Raw genomic sequence first — 16564 nt, forward strand, 5'->3', positions numbered from 1 at the left:
GCATGCTAGGTCTTCTTCTGTGGCCAGCTGTGAATAATAATTACTAAAATAATAATTTGCATGTGTAAAATGCTCAGTCTTCTGAGACGTAAGTAAAAACAAGAATTTCAAAAATGGTAACATGAGCCAAACAAATGCACAAATCATGCTAAAGAGATACTCCCCACTAGCCAGGTGTCCCTGCCAGTCTGCACCTTCGTTGCTGATGCAGTGTTCGCTCCCCTCCACCCTACGCACCAAAGTAGGTTCAGTGTGAGAGCATATATATTTTCAATAGCCAGCAAATGGTACCTGAGTTACCAGTGACTGACAGTGTTAGAGGTAGTGTGGCCTCTCCCACTCATCTAAAGCAATGTGAAGAAGTTCCCACATATTGAGGGAAGACTGTTTCAATGTCGTAGCTTAAATGCTTTCTTAATTTTTCCTGTGGTCATAAAACCCTCATAGAAGCATGAAAATACATGTCATATTTCTTTTCTACTGATTTGTTCCAATATCAATTTCCTCGCCATACTCCCCATACTCAAGTAGAAGCCAGCCTCCTTTGAGGATAAGCATCATCAGTGATGTCAGCATGAATTTGTACTGTTCTGTGCAGTAGTTCTACCTATCTGTTTTAGAATCAGCAGAATAGTTTATATTGGTCTCATTTTCAGCGTGCCACTAACCAAGCCTCCTTTTCAGCACCCACAACTGTACGGCAATGATTAATTGCTATTTAGATGTCTAAGTATCTGATTTTTGGATGCAATGCTGGTATTTTAAATATCTGCGGCCATTGTTTTCAGCAGTGATCACTAATCTTGTATGTTTCAATTTTTGGGTGCCTAATTTGTGACAGCTTTATGCCTCTGAAAATCGGTTGGATACCCTCACATTGAAGCACCTGTTTAGCAAATGGTTTTGCAAGTTTGGCTGAATGTAACTTAAATGGCACTCACAAATAATTGTGGGCATTTGCACCCACAAATTTGCAGGCAACAAACAAAAAGCTAGGTTTTTGAAAAAATTGATCCTGGAAGCACAAAACATTTTTGGAGGCCCTACATATTCTATTTTTAAATTATTTTGATCTCAGATTAGTGGCTCACATGTGGTCTATAAAGTGCATTCCCTATCAGATTACAATGATTTCATGGTTGGTTATACTTTGGCATTGGCGTCTTTATTTATCTTTGTTATTGTCACAATGATTGAATGATACCATCTAGTTTCCTTCTGGTTTAATATCCGAAGAAGCTACCTAGATAGATACTACCTATCTAGTATCTGTTTCACACACGCTACTTTTTGGTTTGTTAAATAGGTAACCCCTATAGCGGCTGTTCCGAATGAGGTTAATGAGTCTGAGAAAACTGCCAGTTAAGGGACTTTTTATCTGGTACCTCAAGCAAGCAAGATTTTAGTGCAGCCAGTTCAAATCCTGCTGGTAGCCCAGATGGGGCTGGTTATATGTATAGATAATAGTGACAGAGAATAGTGACCTGAGGAAGAGCTTTAGTTGGTCCAGTAAAAGGTATTACTTCACCTAGCTTGTCTCTCTCAGTGACAGAGAACGGTATTTCCACTGCAGTGGGACCTGAGCCACCAAACTGAGATCTGAATTTGGATTTTGACCACTTCAATGTTCTGAGCTTGTTATGATCCAGCATTTTGGTTTTGCTTCTTATAAAATTATAGGGCCAACAGTGAAGTTCATATCTGGATCTAGGTCTGGTATTGAGACACAACCTGTTTCAGGCCTATACTTAATCTCTGACTAAAAGTATAATACAGTAGGAATACCAAAAGGGTAAAGGAAAAACCAAAACCTGAATTTTAATTCCTAAAAGCTTAATAATGAGTAAGATGTGTATCACGTCATTAAAGGTATGCTGACAGTTTTTCATGCATGTTCTCCCTGTATATGTTTTAAAGATTCAGTTCAGTGCCCGTTTATGTCCATTAAGTTAATTGCCATAAAAACACATAAATATAACCTTTATAAAGATGTGGATTCAGTTAAAAATGAATATGAATACTGTTTTAATATACTATCCCTGTACTGTCTGGGAACAAAGATCAAACTACTTGTGATCTTAAGGTACATCTAACTCCAGCAGAGGTGTATTAGCTGCCTCCAGATATAATTAGAGATTCTACTATTTAGACATGATTTTTTTCTTTGCATGCTTCCAAATTTTTTTTTAAATATTTGCATTCTTTATATATAGAACACATTGATTTTAATTTGATTTTTTCTAAGCTATTTCTAAAGTGCCTGTTGACTTATATATAGGCCTTGATATTTATTCCTAATTTATTTTTAGTTTGGAACATTCTTCCCAACAAACTACTAACTCAGTTGCCACACTAACTGCTACAGTGCTTAGTTCTTGGTGATCTCCTCCCAATTAGTAGACAAACTAATAGACTTATGACTCTGTAGCTGAGACACTGCCCACGATTGCTCCAGATCAGATGGAGTCCCATGCTTGAGAGCAGTGCTTCTTAATACGGCGATAATCGAAAACCACATGACTGTAGTTCCTATCTTTTAGCAAGACCAGCACAAATCATCTGCTTTGAACCTGGCTCTGATCAGTTTGCAGCCACTCACAATGTGTTAAGCATAATGAGCAACACAGACTGAGACGCATCAATAGCCCATTACATGGCCCTGAGATGACCATATACATGTGTTCCTGTTCAAAAGATGTTTCACTTCACGGAACTAAGTATATTCTCTCCTGAATAATGGGTTTATGTGTGTAACAGACATTAATACCAAGTTGGAGAGGTACCTTTTCATTTTGCAGTCCCTAGGGGCCGAGTAAAACCCTTTACAGTCAGTAGACTCCTATTGCCTTCACTGGGCTTTGGATCAAGCCACAAATGCATTATCTCAGTGCCAGCTTCTAACAACAGATGGCACCTTACTCAAGTTTATAGAACCAGAATGAAAAAAGGATGCGTGAAGAATAAAACAAAACGTAAATTGAATAGATCATTCCCAACTCATCATTATGCTGCATTCATATGACTGTTGATGAGGTTGCTTGACTGATAGACTGGCAGAGCTGCAACATAATGGAATCTTGACATGCAGATACACTTGGAGAGTAGTAATTGTTTATTTGTATTTATAAAATCTACACACATGAGGAGAGCTGTATGCTCTCTCTGCTTCTCTTCTCCAATATTTAAAATAACACGATCCACAATTACACTAAATTGCTAAAATCAACTATAAAGAACTCTTACACTCATAAATCAGTCCCCCACCCCACATAACTCTATTAAAATGCAGTTAACAGATCAACACTTCCCCCAGCCCATCTTTATCCTGACCCCTCCTCCTATGCTGAGCGTCTTAGCGCATGCACAACATGCCTCAGGTGGCATGTGACCAAGATTCATCACCGAATTTGGTCCGCTGGTTGGATCCTTAGCTTCCCCAGCTTGGGCCGGCTACTGACGGGGAGTGTAACATGAACGCTGATCCATGCCCCCCCCCCTCCCCCCGATGAAGAAGGAAGACCGAGACTTGATTAGTTGTGTCATTGGTCAGGGCCACTTAGTTCTCACTTCTATTATAGATTTTAAAAAGTGGAAGTGAAATTGACATACCGAGGAACACACTATAGGATATAATTGTCTTTCTTACACATAAGTAACTTCTTTTAATATGGATGCAAGTTAACACATATGCATCATCGGGGAACTATACCCCCAGCAGATATACTAGTTTACAAAATAAAACGTTTTAGGAGCTTACTCGAATTATCTAAAAGAACTATACTCATCAGTGTTTATCTTGTTATCAAATGAAATCCAAATGAAAGGGCATTCTGCTTAATCAAAGAGAGTGTTCCATATAATAGAAATTTATTTTCTGAGCTGGCGTTTTAGCAATCTTTTAAGTCCTGGACAGTCTTTGTGCACTTCATTACATCAGTTATGGGCAAGCACACATTTAAATAGAATTTTAATTCAGTCTAGCCAGAAGAAAGTAAGGTGCGTGTGAGCACACTAAAAAAAGTACTTCCATTCATTTTCTTGTCACAGAAAAGGAGGTGGTTAAGAATAATACCACATAAGAAAAATGATAACCAAAGAATCTGGTTTAAAAATACCCAATATTTAATGTTAGAAAAAGAAAATGGCCACAAATGGATCAAAAAACTAATTCTGACTAGAAGATATACCTGCAAACTTCTGGAAAGGGAATGAAATCTCATGGATACAAACCTATAAAATAAATTTCTTTAATACAATAAACACGATGATTATGTACCACACAGTTGTCTTTATGTATTTTTGGTTTCGTTTGGGGGTTACTCAAGTACTTAGTGATTAATCAGAGGAAAGAAATGGAAAGAAAAAGTAGAAACGGATAGGTAGACTTATGGATGGCTGGTCAGAGAGCTGGTTTACGTGCTCCTTGTTAGGTGAAATTTTGAGGTTATTATAAACGTAGAGACCCTCCTTGGTGTAGTAGAATTAGTCCAGAGTGTTGTGTCCATGCTGAGTGTTTTTGGCTATTTCTAGCCTGCATTCATTCATTTAGGGCCTGATCCCAGAGCCTGTTGAAGTAAACGGAAAGATTTCCACTGATCTCAATGAGCATTGGATCAGGTACTTAAAGGATGATCATGACCTTTCCATGGTATTAAAGAGACTTTAAAGATGATCAGTGCTAGTCTTTCAAGGTATACTGTGCTAGTCTTTCAGGGTATACTGAAACTGAAATATATTTATCGAGACGCAGAAGGCACAAGCTGACTACTGAACTTTGCCATCATACCAAAGCTTTGCAAAGGAATAATATGAATGTTGATGACTGTTCAGTGCCATTTCATGTCAAGACCTGCAGCGAGTGAATTCAAGTGCTTGGGTAGAAGAGAAAAACAAAATAAGAGGGAAAATAAAATGAGATTAAATAATAGTAATAAAAAGTTAATTAACAGATAGTAGTAAGACACGGTCTTTATTCCAAACAATATACAATCTAAATAGACTAGACAGACAAATGATTGGAGAACAGTAGTATTATTACCCTTATTTTATAGATGGGGAATCGAGCTACAGGGAGATTAAGTAACTTTCCCAAGGTTATTCAGGAAGTGTGTGGCAAAGCCAGGAACTGAATTTATATTTCCTGGATCCCTGTGTAGTACCTTAACCACAAGACTATCTTTTCCATCTAATTCAAAAGAGAGGATGGATTTGGGTGGGTTTTTTGACCTTCAACCGTCCTAAAATGTTCACTTTTCCTTCCAGAGTGTGCTTCTGAGTGAATTTGCATCACACCAGCAGAAACTGCTGAGAATATATTCTGTTTTAATGCTATAAATATCCCTGAAAGGGAAAACTCCTCAGGCAATTAATTCCCTGTTGGTCTTCATTCACTTACCCTACTGAATAGCCTTTTTCCCACCAGGCATGGTATTTTAATTTCCTGTAGAGCTTCCAGAGCTGTGTTGCCCAATTAAGCCTTAGCAGTTATCAAGAATGGCTGTACTATAAACCTATAGATCAGTGTGGTGTACAAAAATGTAAAGCTAAATGGATTACTTTATGCATCAGCTTTAAACTTATAATGCTAGGATGGTTCTAGTTAAGACACAGTATCTTTTACTCAGTGTTGTTAACATAAATACTACCACCACTTACAAGCAGTCTTAATTCACAAAGAGACAAGTCCATAAGAACAGGTTACAATCAGTGGTAAGTCAGTTTCTTACATTTAGCCGCCCATGTATAAAATATGGTCTGCTTTACATGGTCAGCCTGGGTACATACATATATAAAAATACCTCATACCTACCAAATCTTGTTCTGAGGTGAATTAGGATGCATGAGTTAGTAACTTCTTAAAACTAAGGTGTTAATATCAGAGATGCTAACAGACAGTGGAATTTTCAAAAGTGCCTAAATCTCTTTGACTTTCCCATTGACTTGTTTGGTAGGTATAAGGACTTGTGCTCCTAAGACACTTATGAATATCCCATCCAGAACCCTTCTGGTAGCATTGTCTATCTGTCACTATATTATCCAGCAGAGCTTTTGCCTAATTAAAAGGCAGCACAAAGAATGTTATAATTTTTCTGTGTATAAATATATAATAGACTTGATCCTCTTCTCACTTACCCAAGATTTACACTGGTGTAATTTCACTTGTTTCAATAGTTACTCCTGATTTACACCAATGAAGCACGATCAGAATCAGGCACAAAATATAGACGGGGCTCTTTTGAAATCATAATCTACGTATGCCTTCTAAGCCATAAAGGATTAAACTGATTGTCTTCTGTTTGTCTTACGATGATTGCAGTGTGTAAGCATGAAAGGTTACTCAGTTAAACAGCTGTTCTGTCCTACTCTGCTCTGTGGTCTTGATTTTCTTTAGAACAGCTTTAATACAGCTACTTATTGCCTTATGTCATAGTACAGTTTGAGGAGAGCTTGACCAGGATTCAGTTGGTCTCAGGAAGATACAGTAAAAACTCTCCCAAAAGTTTTCTTGCCTTGCCTTCAAACCAAAACCATCTGGAGTCCTGGATGGTTTAGCAGTAGCAGCAGGGAAGCCTGACATGAATCAGCTCTGTCCTCACTTGATCCTGCCAATGTTGAAAGAGTTCACTATGGAGATTGGAAAAGACATGAAAACAAAAACAAAACAATAAAAAGTGCTCCTATAGTATTCCCACTCTCCGGCTTCTTGGCATTTCTCTTGCCTTAAAAGTGAAATTATTAATGTCATTATTGTAGTAGCACCCAGAAACCCAACCATCTTAGGGCCTCATTGGGCCAGGCACTGAACAGCATATAGTAAGACAGTCCCTACCCCCAAAAGCTTAACTCAAAGGCCACAATCCAGCACATGTGTAACTTGAAGCTTATTAGTAGTCACGCTGACGTCTATACTTGTTTTGGGGTTTATAAGACAAGACATCCAAGGTGGGTGAAATAAACAAGGAGTGTGTGGGGAGAGGAGGACAAGATAATAATAAAAGCATGTTTTAGCATGGACTAGCTAACACATTGTAATGTTCTTCATCCTACAAATTGTATTACTCAGGCTTGTCTACATTACCTGTTGGATCGACAGGCAGCGATCGATTCAGCAGGGGTCGATTTATCGTGTCTAGTCTAGACGTGATAAATCGACTACCGAGCGCTCTCCCGTTGACTCCGCTACTCCACCAGGGCAAGAGGCACAGGCGGAGTCAATGGGGGAGCGGCAGCAGTCAACTCACCGCAGTGAAGACACCGCGGTAAGTAGATCTAAGTACGTCAGCTTCAGCTACGTTATTCACATAGCTGAAGTTGCATAACTTAGATCGATCCCCCCCAGTGTAGACCAGGCCTTTGGTGATTCCTTAGGGCCTGACCCTGCATGCTGATCAGTGGGAGCTGAACTGCTCATTACCATGGTAATGGGTCTAATTTGTTTTGCTTTTATTTCCACCACAGGTCCGAGTTGAGCTGTGCAACTATCTGGTTAAAATCACACACTTGTATTTTCCATCTTGAACTGTGGGTTCCTTTTCCAGGGAAACTTGCCAGATGTACAATCTGGGCTGCAAAAGCCCTAAAAGAGGAAGAGAATGGAAGCTGCAGAAAGTAGCAAAGTAGGAAGGAACAACCTCAAACATGCAAGCTGCCCAATTCCGTTGTGGTGTTAGTGGTTGAAGTTTCATCAGCTAAAGCCAAGTTTTACACATGCTTACAACAGGGCTGACCTTGGCACCTCGTAGCTCCAAAATATTTAGAAATCTTCAAAAATTCACTAGTGGGCACTGTTAGTATACAGGCCTGTTTGTTAGCTTGCGATAGAATTTTGGGTTTCACCAGAGACTTCCTTTCTCCCACCCCAGCTCCTCCTCCACCAGTGAAGATTTGTGAATATGGCAAAGGAATTTAGATTTCAAAGTAAAGTCCTGACCCCATCACATAAGACCTCTTTTGGGCTGACTCGCAGACTGGAATTGGAATTTTTGTTCCTGAATTAAGGGCTTGGCTACACTTGTGAGTTAGAGCGCATTAAAGCAGCCCCGGGCTCCCTAGCTCACTACCCGTCTACACTGGCGAGGCACGTAGAGCGCTCTGACACCGCAGCTAGAGCGCTCCTGGTACTCCACCTCAGTGAGTGGAATAACGTTTGCTGCACCTTGGCTACAACACCCAGGCATCAGTGTGAACGAGGTGTTGCATTACTGCGCTCTGATCCGCCTCCGGAAACGTCCCATAATCCCCTTAAGTCAAGTGGCCACTCTTGTCATTGTTTTTGAATCGCTGCAGGAATGTGGATATGCCCTTTCAAAGCTCCGTTTCTGACAGCTGGCTGCTTATCTGCTCCAAGACAAAGCAACCATTACTGTGGAATGCTGTGTGTGAAAGAGAGAGGCGGGACAGGGGGTTGTCTGCTGTCTGACCTTACAAGACAGCATGCTGACATGCTCTCAGCCCCCCAAAACCCCACTCTCTCTCCCCCCACGTACACACAACACACTCCCTGTCACACTCCACCTCACCCCACCCCCCCTTTGAAAAGCATGTTGCAGTCACTTGCATGCTGGGATAGCTGCCCATAATGCACTGCTCCCAATGCCACTGCAAGTGCCTCAAATGTGGCCACGCCAGTGCGCTTGAAGCTGTCAGTGTGGACAGACTGCAGCACTTTCCCTACTGCGCTCTCCAAAGGCTGGTTTAACTCAAAGCGCTCTACATCTGCAAGTGTAGCCGTGCCCTAAGTTAATGGAAAAACTTCCAGTGACTTTAATGGGACAAAGATTTGGCTCATTATTTTTTTTTAATTATTTATAAATAAGAAAGCATTACTGAGCAATTATTAAAAAAATAAATCTGATGCTGGCCCTCTCTCCCACCAGCAGCATCTGCTCCAAACCGTGCTATGAAATTCCAATCTGGATGTTTCTAATGTTCAGGGGGAGGAAGAAACGTTTGCCATACACATTTCATGCAGCAACAGAGGCTAAATCCTGTCTTTTGAATGAATTTGAAGTTTGATTGAATAGTTTGTACAGTTCTAGTCTACATAGAATGTCCTTTCTCTCCGGATTCTCTGTGCTATAGAGTTCTCTGCATTGTAGGGTTCTCTTATCGCTTTGGGGGATTTCTATACTAATTAAGGGTTCTGTCTTCCAGGGTTTTCTTACCTACAACAGTGAAGATCATCTTTGACTCATCTTGTATCCTATAATATTAGATGAAAAATGAGATGCTGAACCAGACTGTCGGTGCTTGACTGCCACAAGCAGAGGAACTACCTCCTTGAAGCACAATATATGAAAGTTCATTTTCATTCCCCTGCACCATGAACTAATATATATGGGAAGGAGGACATACTACATGAAGCAACTGTTTTCTCTTGAACCTCTGTCCTTGGTACTGGAGGACACAATGGTGAGTACAATTCAGTCTTGGTTTGGTCTGCGGAATGCTTACCCATCCAATAAATCTCACCTACATACACTACCCCTATATAGTATTTCAGATATGGCCAGAAGAAGGAGCAAGGGCAGTGGTGAGAAATGGAAGAATGAAGTAAACTGAGTAGGAATCTTTCCCCCCTGTAGGGGGATGATCCCATTAGACCTCTCTTTTTGGTTTAAAAAAAGCCACTTCTACTAATTCCCTGCCATCCTACCCTAGACACTCAAGAAGTCAAGCAAGAAATTGCAAACATTGCTACTCTTCTGTCCAGTGAATAATGGAAGGATGGTTTAGTGTTTGCATCCCAAGACCATGGACCAGGAGATCTAGGTCCTTTTCACAACTCTGTCATTGGGTTCCTGAGGGATCTTGAACAGGTTACTTAATCTCAGGTTTCCCCATCTGTATCTGAGGATAATATTATTTACCTACCTTACTGTAATTTTGGAAGGCTTTATTTTTTTACTGTTTGTGAAGCACTTTGAGATCATCAGACAGAAGGTGTCATGGTAGTACAAAGTATTTATCACTGAGCAGGTGTGTTTCTAGTGGGATCCCACAAGGATCAGTTCTTGGCCTTATGCCATTTAATGTTTTTATCAATGTCCTAGAAGAAAACACCAAATCATCACTGATACATTTTGCAGATGACACAAAGATTGAGGAAGTGGTAAATAATGAAGAGGACAGGTACTGGTACACAGTTATTTGGTTTGCTTGGTATGATGGGCACAAGCAAACAATGTGCCTTTTAATATGCCCAGATGTAAAGTTATACATCTAAGAATAAAGAATGTAAGCCATACTTACAGGATGGGGGATTCTATCCTGGGAAGCAGGGGAGTAGTGGGGGCAAAAGACATATCTGGCTTCAAGACTAAGCTTGATGAGTTTATGGAGGGGATGGTATGATGGGATAGCGTAATTTTGGCAATTAATTGATCTTTGATTATTAGCAGGTAAATATGCCCAATGGTCTGTGATGGGATGTTAGATGGGGTGGGATCTGAGTTATTACAGAGAATTCTTTCCTGGGTGCTGGCTGGTGAGTCTTGCCCACATGCTCAGGGTTTAACTGATCGCCATATTTGGGGTCGGGAAGGAATTTTCCTCCAGGGCAGATTGGCAGAGGCCCTGGAGGTTTTTGGCCTTCCTCTGCAGTGTGGGGCATGGGTCACTTGCTGGAGGATTCTCTGCACCTTGAGGTCTTTAAACCAGTATTTGAGTACTTCAATAACTCAGGCATAGGTTAGGGATTTGTTACAAGAGTGGGTGGGTGAGATTCTGTGGCCTGCGTTGTGCAGGAGGTCAGACTAGATTATCATAATGGCCCGTTCTGACCTTAAAGTCTATGAGTCTATGAGTCTGAAAAAGATTTGGGGGTCATGGTGCATGAAAAACATGAGTTCCCAGTGTGATGCCATGGCCGAAAGGACTAATGCTCTCCTTGGATGTATGAACAGGGGAATTTTGAGTAGGAATAGAGAGGTTATATTAGCTCTGTATTTAGCATTGGTGTGGCCACTCCTGGAATACTGTGTCCAGTTCTGATGCCCACAATTCAAGAAGGCTGTTAATAAATTGGAGAGGGTTCAGAGAAAAGCCACGAGAATGATTAAAGGATTGGAAACATGCCTTATAGCAATATACTCAAGGAGCTCCAGCTGTTTAGCTTCACTAGAAATGGTTTGATCACAGTTTGTATACCTATATGGGGATCAAACATTTGCTAATGGGCTCTTAAGTCTAGCAGGCAAACATATAACAAGATCCAGTGACTGGAAATTGAAGTTAAACAAATTCAGACTGAAAGTAAGGCACACATTAACAGCGAGGTTAATTAACCATAGAAAAAATTTACCAAGGATAGTGATGTATTCTCCATCATTACACATTTTTAAATCAAGATTGGATGTTTTTCTAAATGATATTCTCTAGTTCAAACAGACATTATTTTGGGGAAGTTCTATGACCTATGTTATGCAGGGTGTCAGACTAGATTATCACAGTGGTCTTTTCTGGCCTTAGAATCTGTGAATCATCACAGCCAGTGTAAGGTAAGAATTTTAAATGTTCAGCTCAGGTGATATGAGAGTGGAAAAGAACTCTGGTGCCCAATGGAAGGTAAATTATAGCTCTCCAGGTACATTTTCTGCATCATAGAGGCCGACTGAATATGCATTAATTTTAATCAAGTGTAGTTCTACAAATCTCACTTTAATAAAGTTCTCAAAATGTTACAGAAAAACCTTTCCTCAGGTGTATTTCAGCAAGTTTCCCATAACCTTACCACAGACAAGTGTAGAAGGTATAAAACAGCGAATTGTGCCTAAAGCTACAGTTCCTCTTTTTTAAAATGTGTCTTTGAAACGAAATATCAGGTAAATGAGATTTCTCCATAATCTGCATCATACTAGCAAAATGGAGGTTCTATCCACATACAAATGCTGCATGATCATAACTCTCTGTGAGTCTTAGCAATTAAGTAGCCCTCTGTTAAACTGAGGTTTCCACAATAGTTAAACCCATTTTAATCATTGTTCACTTGGATAAGGCCTGTTTTTTCTCATGATTTGATGTCTTATCAAAATCTACCCATGCTTTAAATGTTGCATATTGGATGACTTCCCTGGACTTCTGATTCCAAATGTTGGTAGTGATTTAAGTGATGCTATGCAGTCTGCTAACTGCATACTAAAGTAAGCAGTGATGGGAACTGTAGTTTGGACTCAGCATTTCGCCTCCAAAAGATGGGATATCATGTAGGAGTCAGGTTAATTTACTAATGGGTAGATTTTTCACAAGTGCCTAATGGAGCTAGGCACCCAGCTCCCATCAAGGAGATTATCTGGTGAGACTAAGTAATAACATGAAAGGCTATTTTAATGTATTTTGTGCCTCATGTTTGGTCTGGCAGTGCTGGTAGTTTAACATAAAGAAATATTTTGTGTAATATTGCCAGTCACCTATAGGACTCAACTGATGAGACGTCACATAGTATTAGAATTTAGAGGTTGGAGTTTACATCAACTGCACAGAAAAGTGATAGGTGGAGATCGCTGGAAAGTTGGGTGAAAGAGATGGTTGGTGTAGACACAGTCTGCCCTAATTGGCATGTGGTTATTGATCAGACTGGAGGAGAATTGAGGGAAGGAGTAGCATATTGGAGACAATGCCGGTCCCCCATATGTACAGTTTAGCAGTTCCCCGCTTAGATTCCCCCTGGTCTTGTAGTGGAGCGCAGGAGAGAGGCTAGCAGAGTAGCTCCTTGGGAGACAGAGAGGGGAGAATCTCATATAGACAGCACACCCAGTGGGCAGAGAGCAGGGCTGAACACCAAACTGGTGGGTTTTTTCCTCTTTACAGTCAACACGGTGGAAAGTTAGTTTTTTAGGAGACAACTTGAAATCATGTGGTTTGTTACTCATTTCAGTGAGTAGTTTAAAGGGGAGAGGTACAGAGTCCACTCATTTAGACAGATAGGAGGTTGGAGCGGTTTAGATATCCTGGTGATGAGCATAATTTGAAAATAGATATGGCTTTCCAGGTAGTTATAATTGATACTGAGCGGGTAGTTGCATTTGTTCCAGAGATGAGTGATGGATCTGACTGACTCAGAGATGTGAAGGATTTTAATGTTTTTATAATGAAAGGGAAGGTGAGATGGTGAGATCTTGACGAGTGTGCACATGGCAGACAGCATTGACTTTGAAATGTAGGGAAGCGCTGAGTCACTTTGCGTTGAGCCATAACCGTCATAGAAAATATTTTCCAACCTCTTGGTCAAGGTGATAAAGCCTTTACGGAGATAACTAGGGAGAGGTAGTGCCATTTCGTGGAAATATGTCACATTCAACAAAAATTTGGTTAGAAACAAAAATGGAAGAAAAATTTTGGTTTTCCCATTCAGAACGTCTGTTTCATTTTTTAATTTTAGAGAATAAAATATAAAAAATTGTATACGTCAAAATTGGAACAAAATGTCTTGATCTTATCAAACGAAATGTTTCGATCCACCCCAAACAAAGCTTTTAACAGAATTTATGTTTACAGGAAATTACTACGTTGTTTTTTCATTTTGGAATGAAAGACATTTCAAAGTTGTGAAACTTCCCTCAAAAATGAAAAATCCGGTTCCTCACAGCTCTACTCCAGATCTCCTGGTGGCTGAGATGCTTCCCCAGCAGCCTGGGTACCTGCTCCCTGCACTGAGTCTGGAGAGCACGGAGCAGTTTGCATGCTAGCACTGTGGAGTAACTGTGCTGATGGGCCAAACCAGCTTGATCTGAGCACCCCATCCCCCTGTTCTGAAACCCCAATAACAGTGCTGTGCTATCACAATTTTAGAAGTGCAAGAATTATTTAAGGAGAATCAGTTTCTCTTGCTGGAAAGTTTCAATCACTCTCATTCCTTCCACCTTAAAGAAAAACATGAGCCTTTGTCTACATTGGGAATTCTGCACCGATTACAGCTGGCATAGCTGCACTGGTGCTAGTCCAGGGGTGGCCAAACTTTTTGGCCCGAGGGCCATATTGGGATTGCGAAACTGTATGGAGGGCCGGGTGGGGAAGGCTGTGCCTCCCCAAGCAGCCTAGCCCCTGCCCCCATCCGCCCCCTCCCACTTCCTGCTCCCTGACTGCCCCCCTCAGAACCCCTGACCCATTCAACCCCCCCCCTGCTTCTTGTCCCCTGACCGCCCCCTCCCAGGCCCCCCATCCCTAACCCCCACGGGACCCAACCCCCTATCCAACCTCCCCTGTTCCCCATCCCCTGACCTCCCCCCCTAACCTCTGTCCCATCCAACTGCCCCCTGCTCCCTGTCACCTGACTGCCCCCCAGAACCCACAGCCCCTTATCCAACCCCCCCATCCCCTTACCACGCCGCTCAAAGCAGCAGGACTGGCAGCTGTGCCGCCCGGCCAGAGCCAGCAACGCCGCTGTGCAGTCCTGCTGCCCAGAGCGCTGTCGGCGTGGCAAGCTGAGGCTGCGGGGGAGAGGGAACAGCAGGGGAGGGGCCGGGGGCTAGCCTCCCCGGCCGGGAGCTCAGGGGCCAGGCAGGACAGTCCCGCAGGCCAGATGTAGCCCGCAGGCCGTAGTTTGCCCACCTTGTGCTAGTCCCTAACGTAGACAGGTAAAGCTGTTATAAGATATGATGTGCACCAGTGCAGTTTATCCTGGTTTCAAGGCGGGATAAACTGCACTGGTGCAAATCATAGTTTATCGCAGTTTAGCCTGTCTGCTATACAGGTTTGCACTAATGAAGCTACATCAAAGGTTGAAATCCCCTGTCTAACTGAGACATTTGATTCTATTGTCACTGCTACCAACTCCCACACTTCCACTGGCAAAGGATGGAACAGCACATGTGACTTCACCACTGACCCATCCCTAGAATGGTCTGTGCCTCTGCTCTTTCTGCAAAGCCCTTCTCATACCCAGCAGTGAGAGATTAATTTTCTGAGGCCAGCGTGTTCAGGAAAGGATGGAATAACTAATTCCCCCCAATCTGCTTTGTCCAAATGTTCACCACAGACCATAACAATCAACTTGGCTCTCTGTTCTCTTGCATAGTCCTTCGCCGTATGTGAAGACCTGAACATTTCCAGAGGCGCTGAGCGCCTACAGCTCCCATCGGCTTCAGGTGGAATTGAAGCGCTCAGCATCTCTGACAATCAGGGCCTCTAGGAGCATTCCAGTGCATTGCTGCTGCAGGGCACCATATTTGGGCAATTTCTTTGGACACAGGTTAAGATATCAGAAACCACCAAATAAAGTTTCTCCCCTTCCCATCCCCTCTTTCCCCTCCCACTCCCCCTTGCTGCCTGGGCTGCTGGATTTCCAGGAGGGGGAGGGGAATCGCTCGAGTGCATATTAGTGAGCCCTACCCAAGTGGGATGCATTGTCCCCTTTAAGAAGAAGCTAGAGGTCCCCAAGGAAGGGGGATTGCTAAAAATATCATCCTATGCTGTGGGAGTAATTGACAAGCATGCTGCGCCTTGGAGCAAGCGGAGTGGTTGAGTCCCTGCTGCTGCTACTGCCTCAGTCACTGCAGTGAATGTGCTGCAGTCCCCCCCCCCCCCCCCCCCAGTCTCTTCAGGCTGCCCATGCTGCAGCCGGATCCAGCAGGCATGCTCACCTTCTTCCTAGTGTCTGGTGGCTCCATCTGGCTGTTTATGGGTAAGTGCTTCTATAGCTCTCACCATTCCTCCTTGACGTTGCCTTTTCAATCCCTTTCTTGGTATTTACTACTATTCCCTCCCCCCGTTCTGTATTATTTCTCTCCTTTTTAATATAATCAGAATTAGGCTGCATGAATGTTACGTCAGCAGAGGGGTTGCTGCTCCGGTCCAGCAAGAGAGAAATGACAGCTCAGGACCTTTGCAAATTAGGCCCTTTATGAAATGACCTCTGTGCATTTGTCTTTACTCTGTTTCGGCTACTCAGCACACTCATTTCTTCTCTCTACCCTTCCCCCTCCCACAGCAGTACAGTAAGGTTATTTCAGATACCTTTAGTGAAAAAAGAGGCAGAGAGAAACATGCTGTTAAAAGCTGCGATGGTTTAATCCATAGATGAATATTTAATATTATGCTGCGTACACATAATCTGAAAACTGCAGTGAAATATTAATGCAGCTTGATAAAGTAATTATAGCTGTGTGCTCAATTGAAAAGATTACATAATTCCTCTCCTCTGATCTCGCTGACTTATTCAACTAGATCCATCCTATGTAATTTTGTTCAGATAAGGCTTTTTCTCCGTATTATGTGTGTATGTGTAATGGGGGTGTACATATCTATATAGGTATATATCTAGAGAGAATATATGCCATATTGCTTTGTTTGAATGAGCGGTGACTTAAAGAGTGTCTGATCAGGCCGGAAGAATTACTGCATTCGTGTAATAGGTGTTCTTCTCTTTGGTACTTAAAGGCTCAGTTTTAAATGGTTGTAATCTGCTGCATAGATTCAATATTGAGTACTTCAAATGTTGGGGTCCGAGGGGTGGGGTGGGGAAGAAGATTTTTCTAAGAAAAGGTAACTTCTAATATTTGTGCTTTATTTTTCTTACTCATAATATACTTTTCTCTAGACAAATACAAGTCATCCATAAGGAAGAAAT

The 16564-nt window shown here is 41.9% G+C and overlaps 1 protein-coding gene across 1 annotated transcript in view; it reads left to right on the top strand.

The window, feature by feature from the left end:
* The first annotated feature begins 15535 nt into the window (after positions 1 to 15535).
* The window catches only part of ACSL6 (acyl-CoA synthetase long chain family member 6), a 124462-nt gene continuing 123433 nt past the window's right edge, over positions 15536 to 16564 (top strand). The window contains exon 1 of the mRNA XM_024213346.3: positions 15536 to 15619. Coding sequence (XP_024069114.1) covers positions 15547 to 15619 — 73 coding nt within the window. The 5' untranslated portion in view covers positions 15536 to 15546. The remainder of the gene's footprint in view (positions 15620 to 16564) is intronic.

The sequence above is a fragment of the Terrapene carolina genome, unplaced genomic scaffold (genome assembly GCF_002925995.2).
Source record: "Terrapene carolina triunguis isolate 2854851 unplaced genomic scaffold, T_m_triunguis-2.0 Scaffold629, whole genome shotgun sequence".
Classification (NCBI taxonomy): Eukaryota; Metazoa; Chordata; order Testudines; family Emydidae; genus Terrapene; species Terrapene triunguis.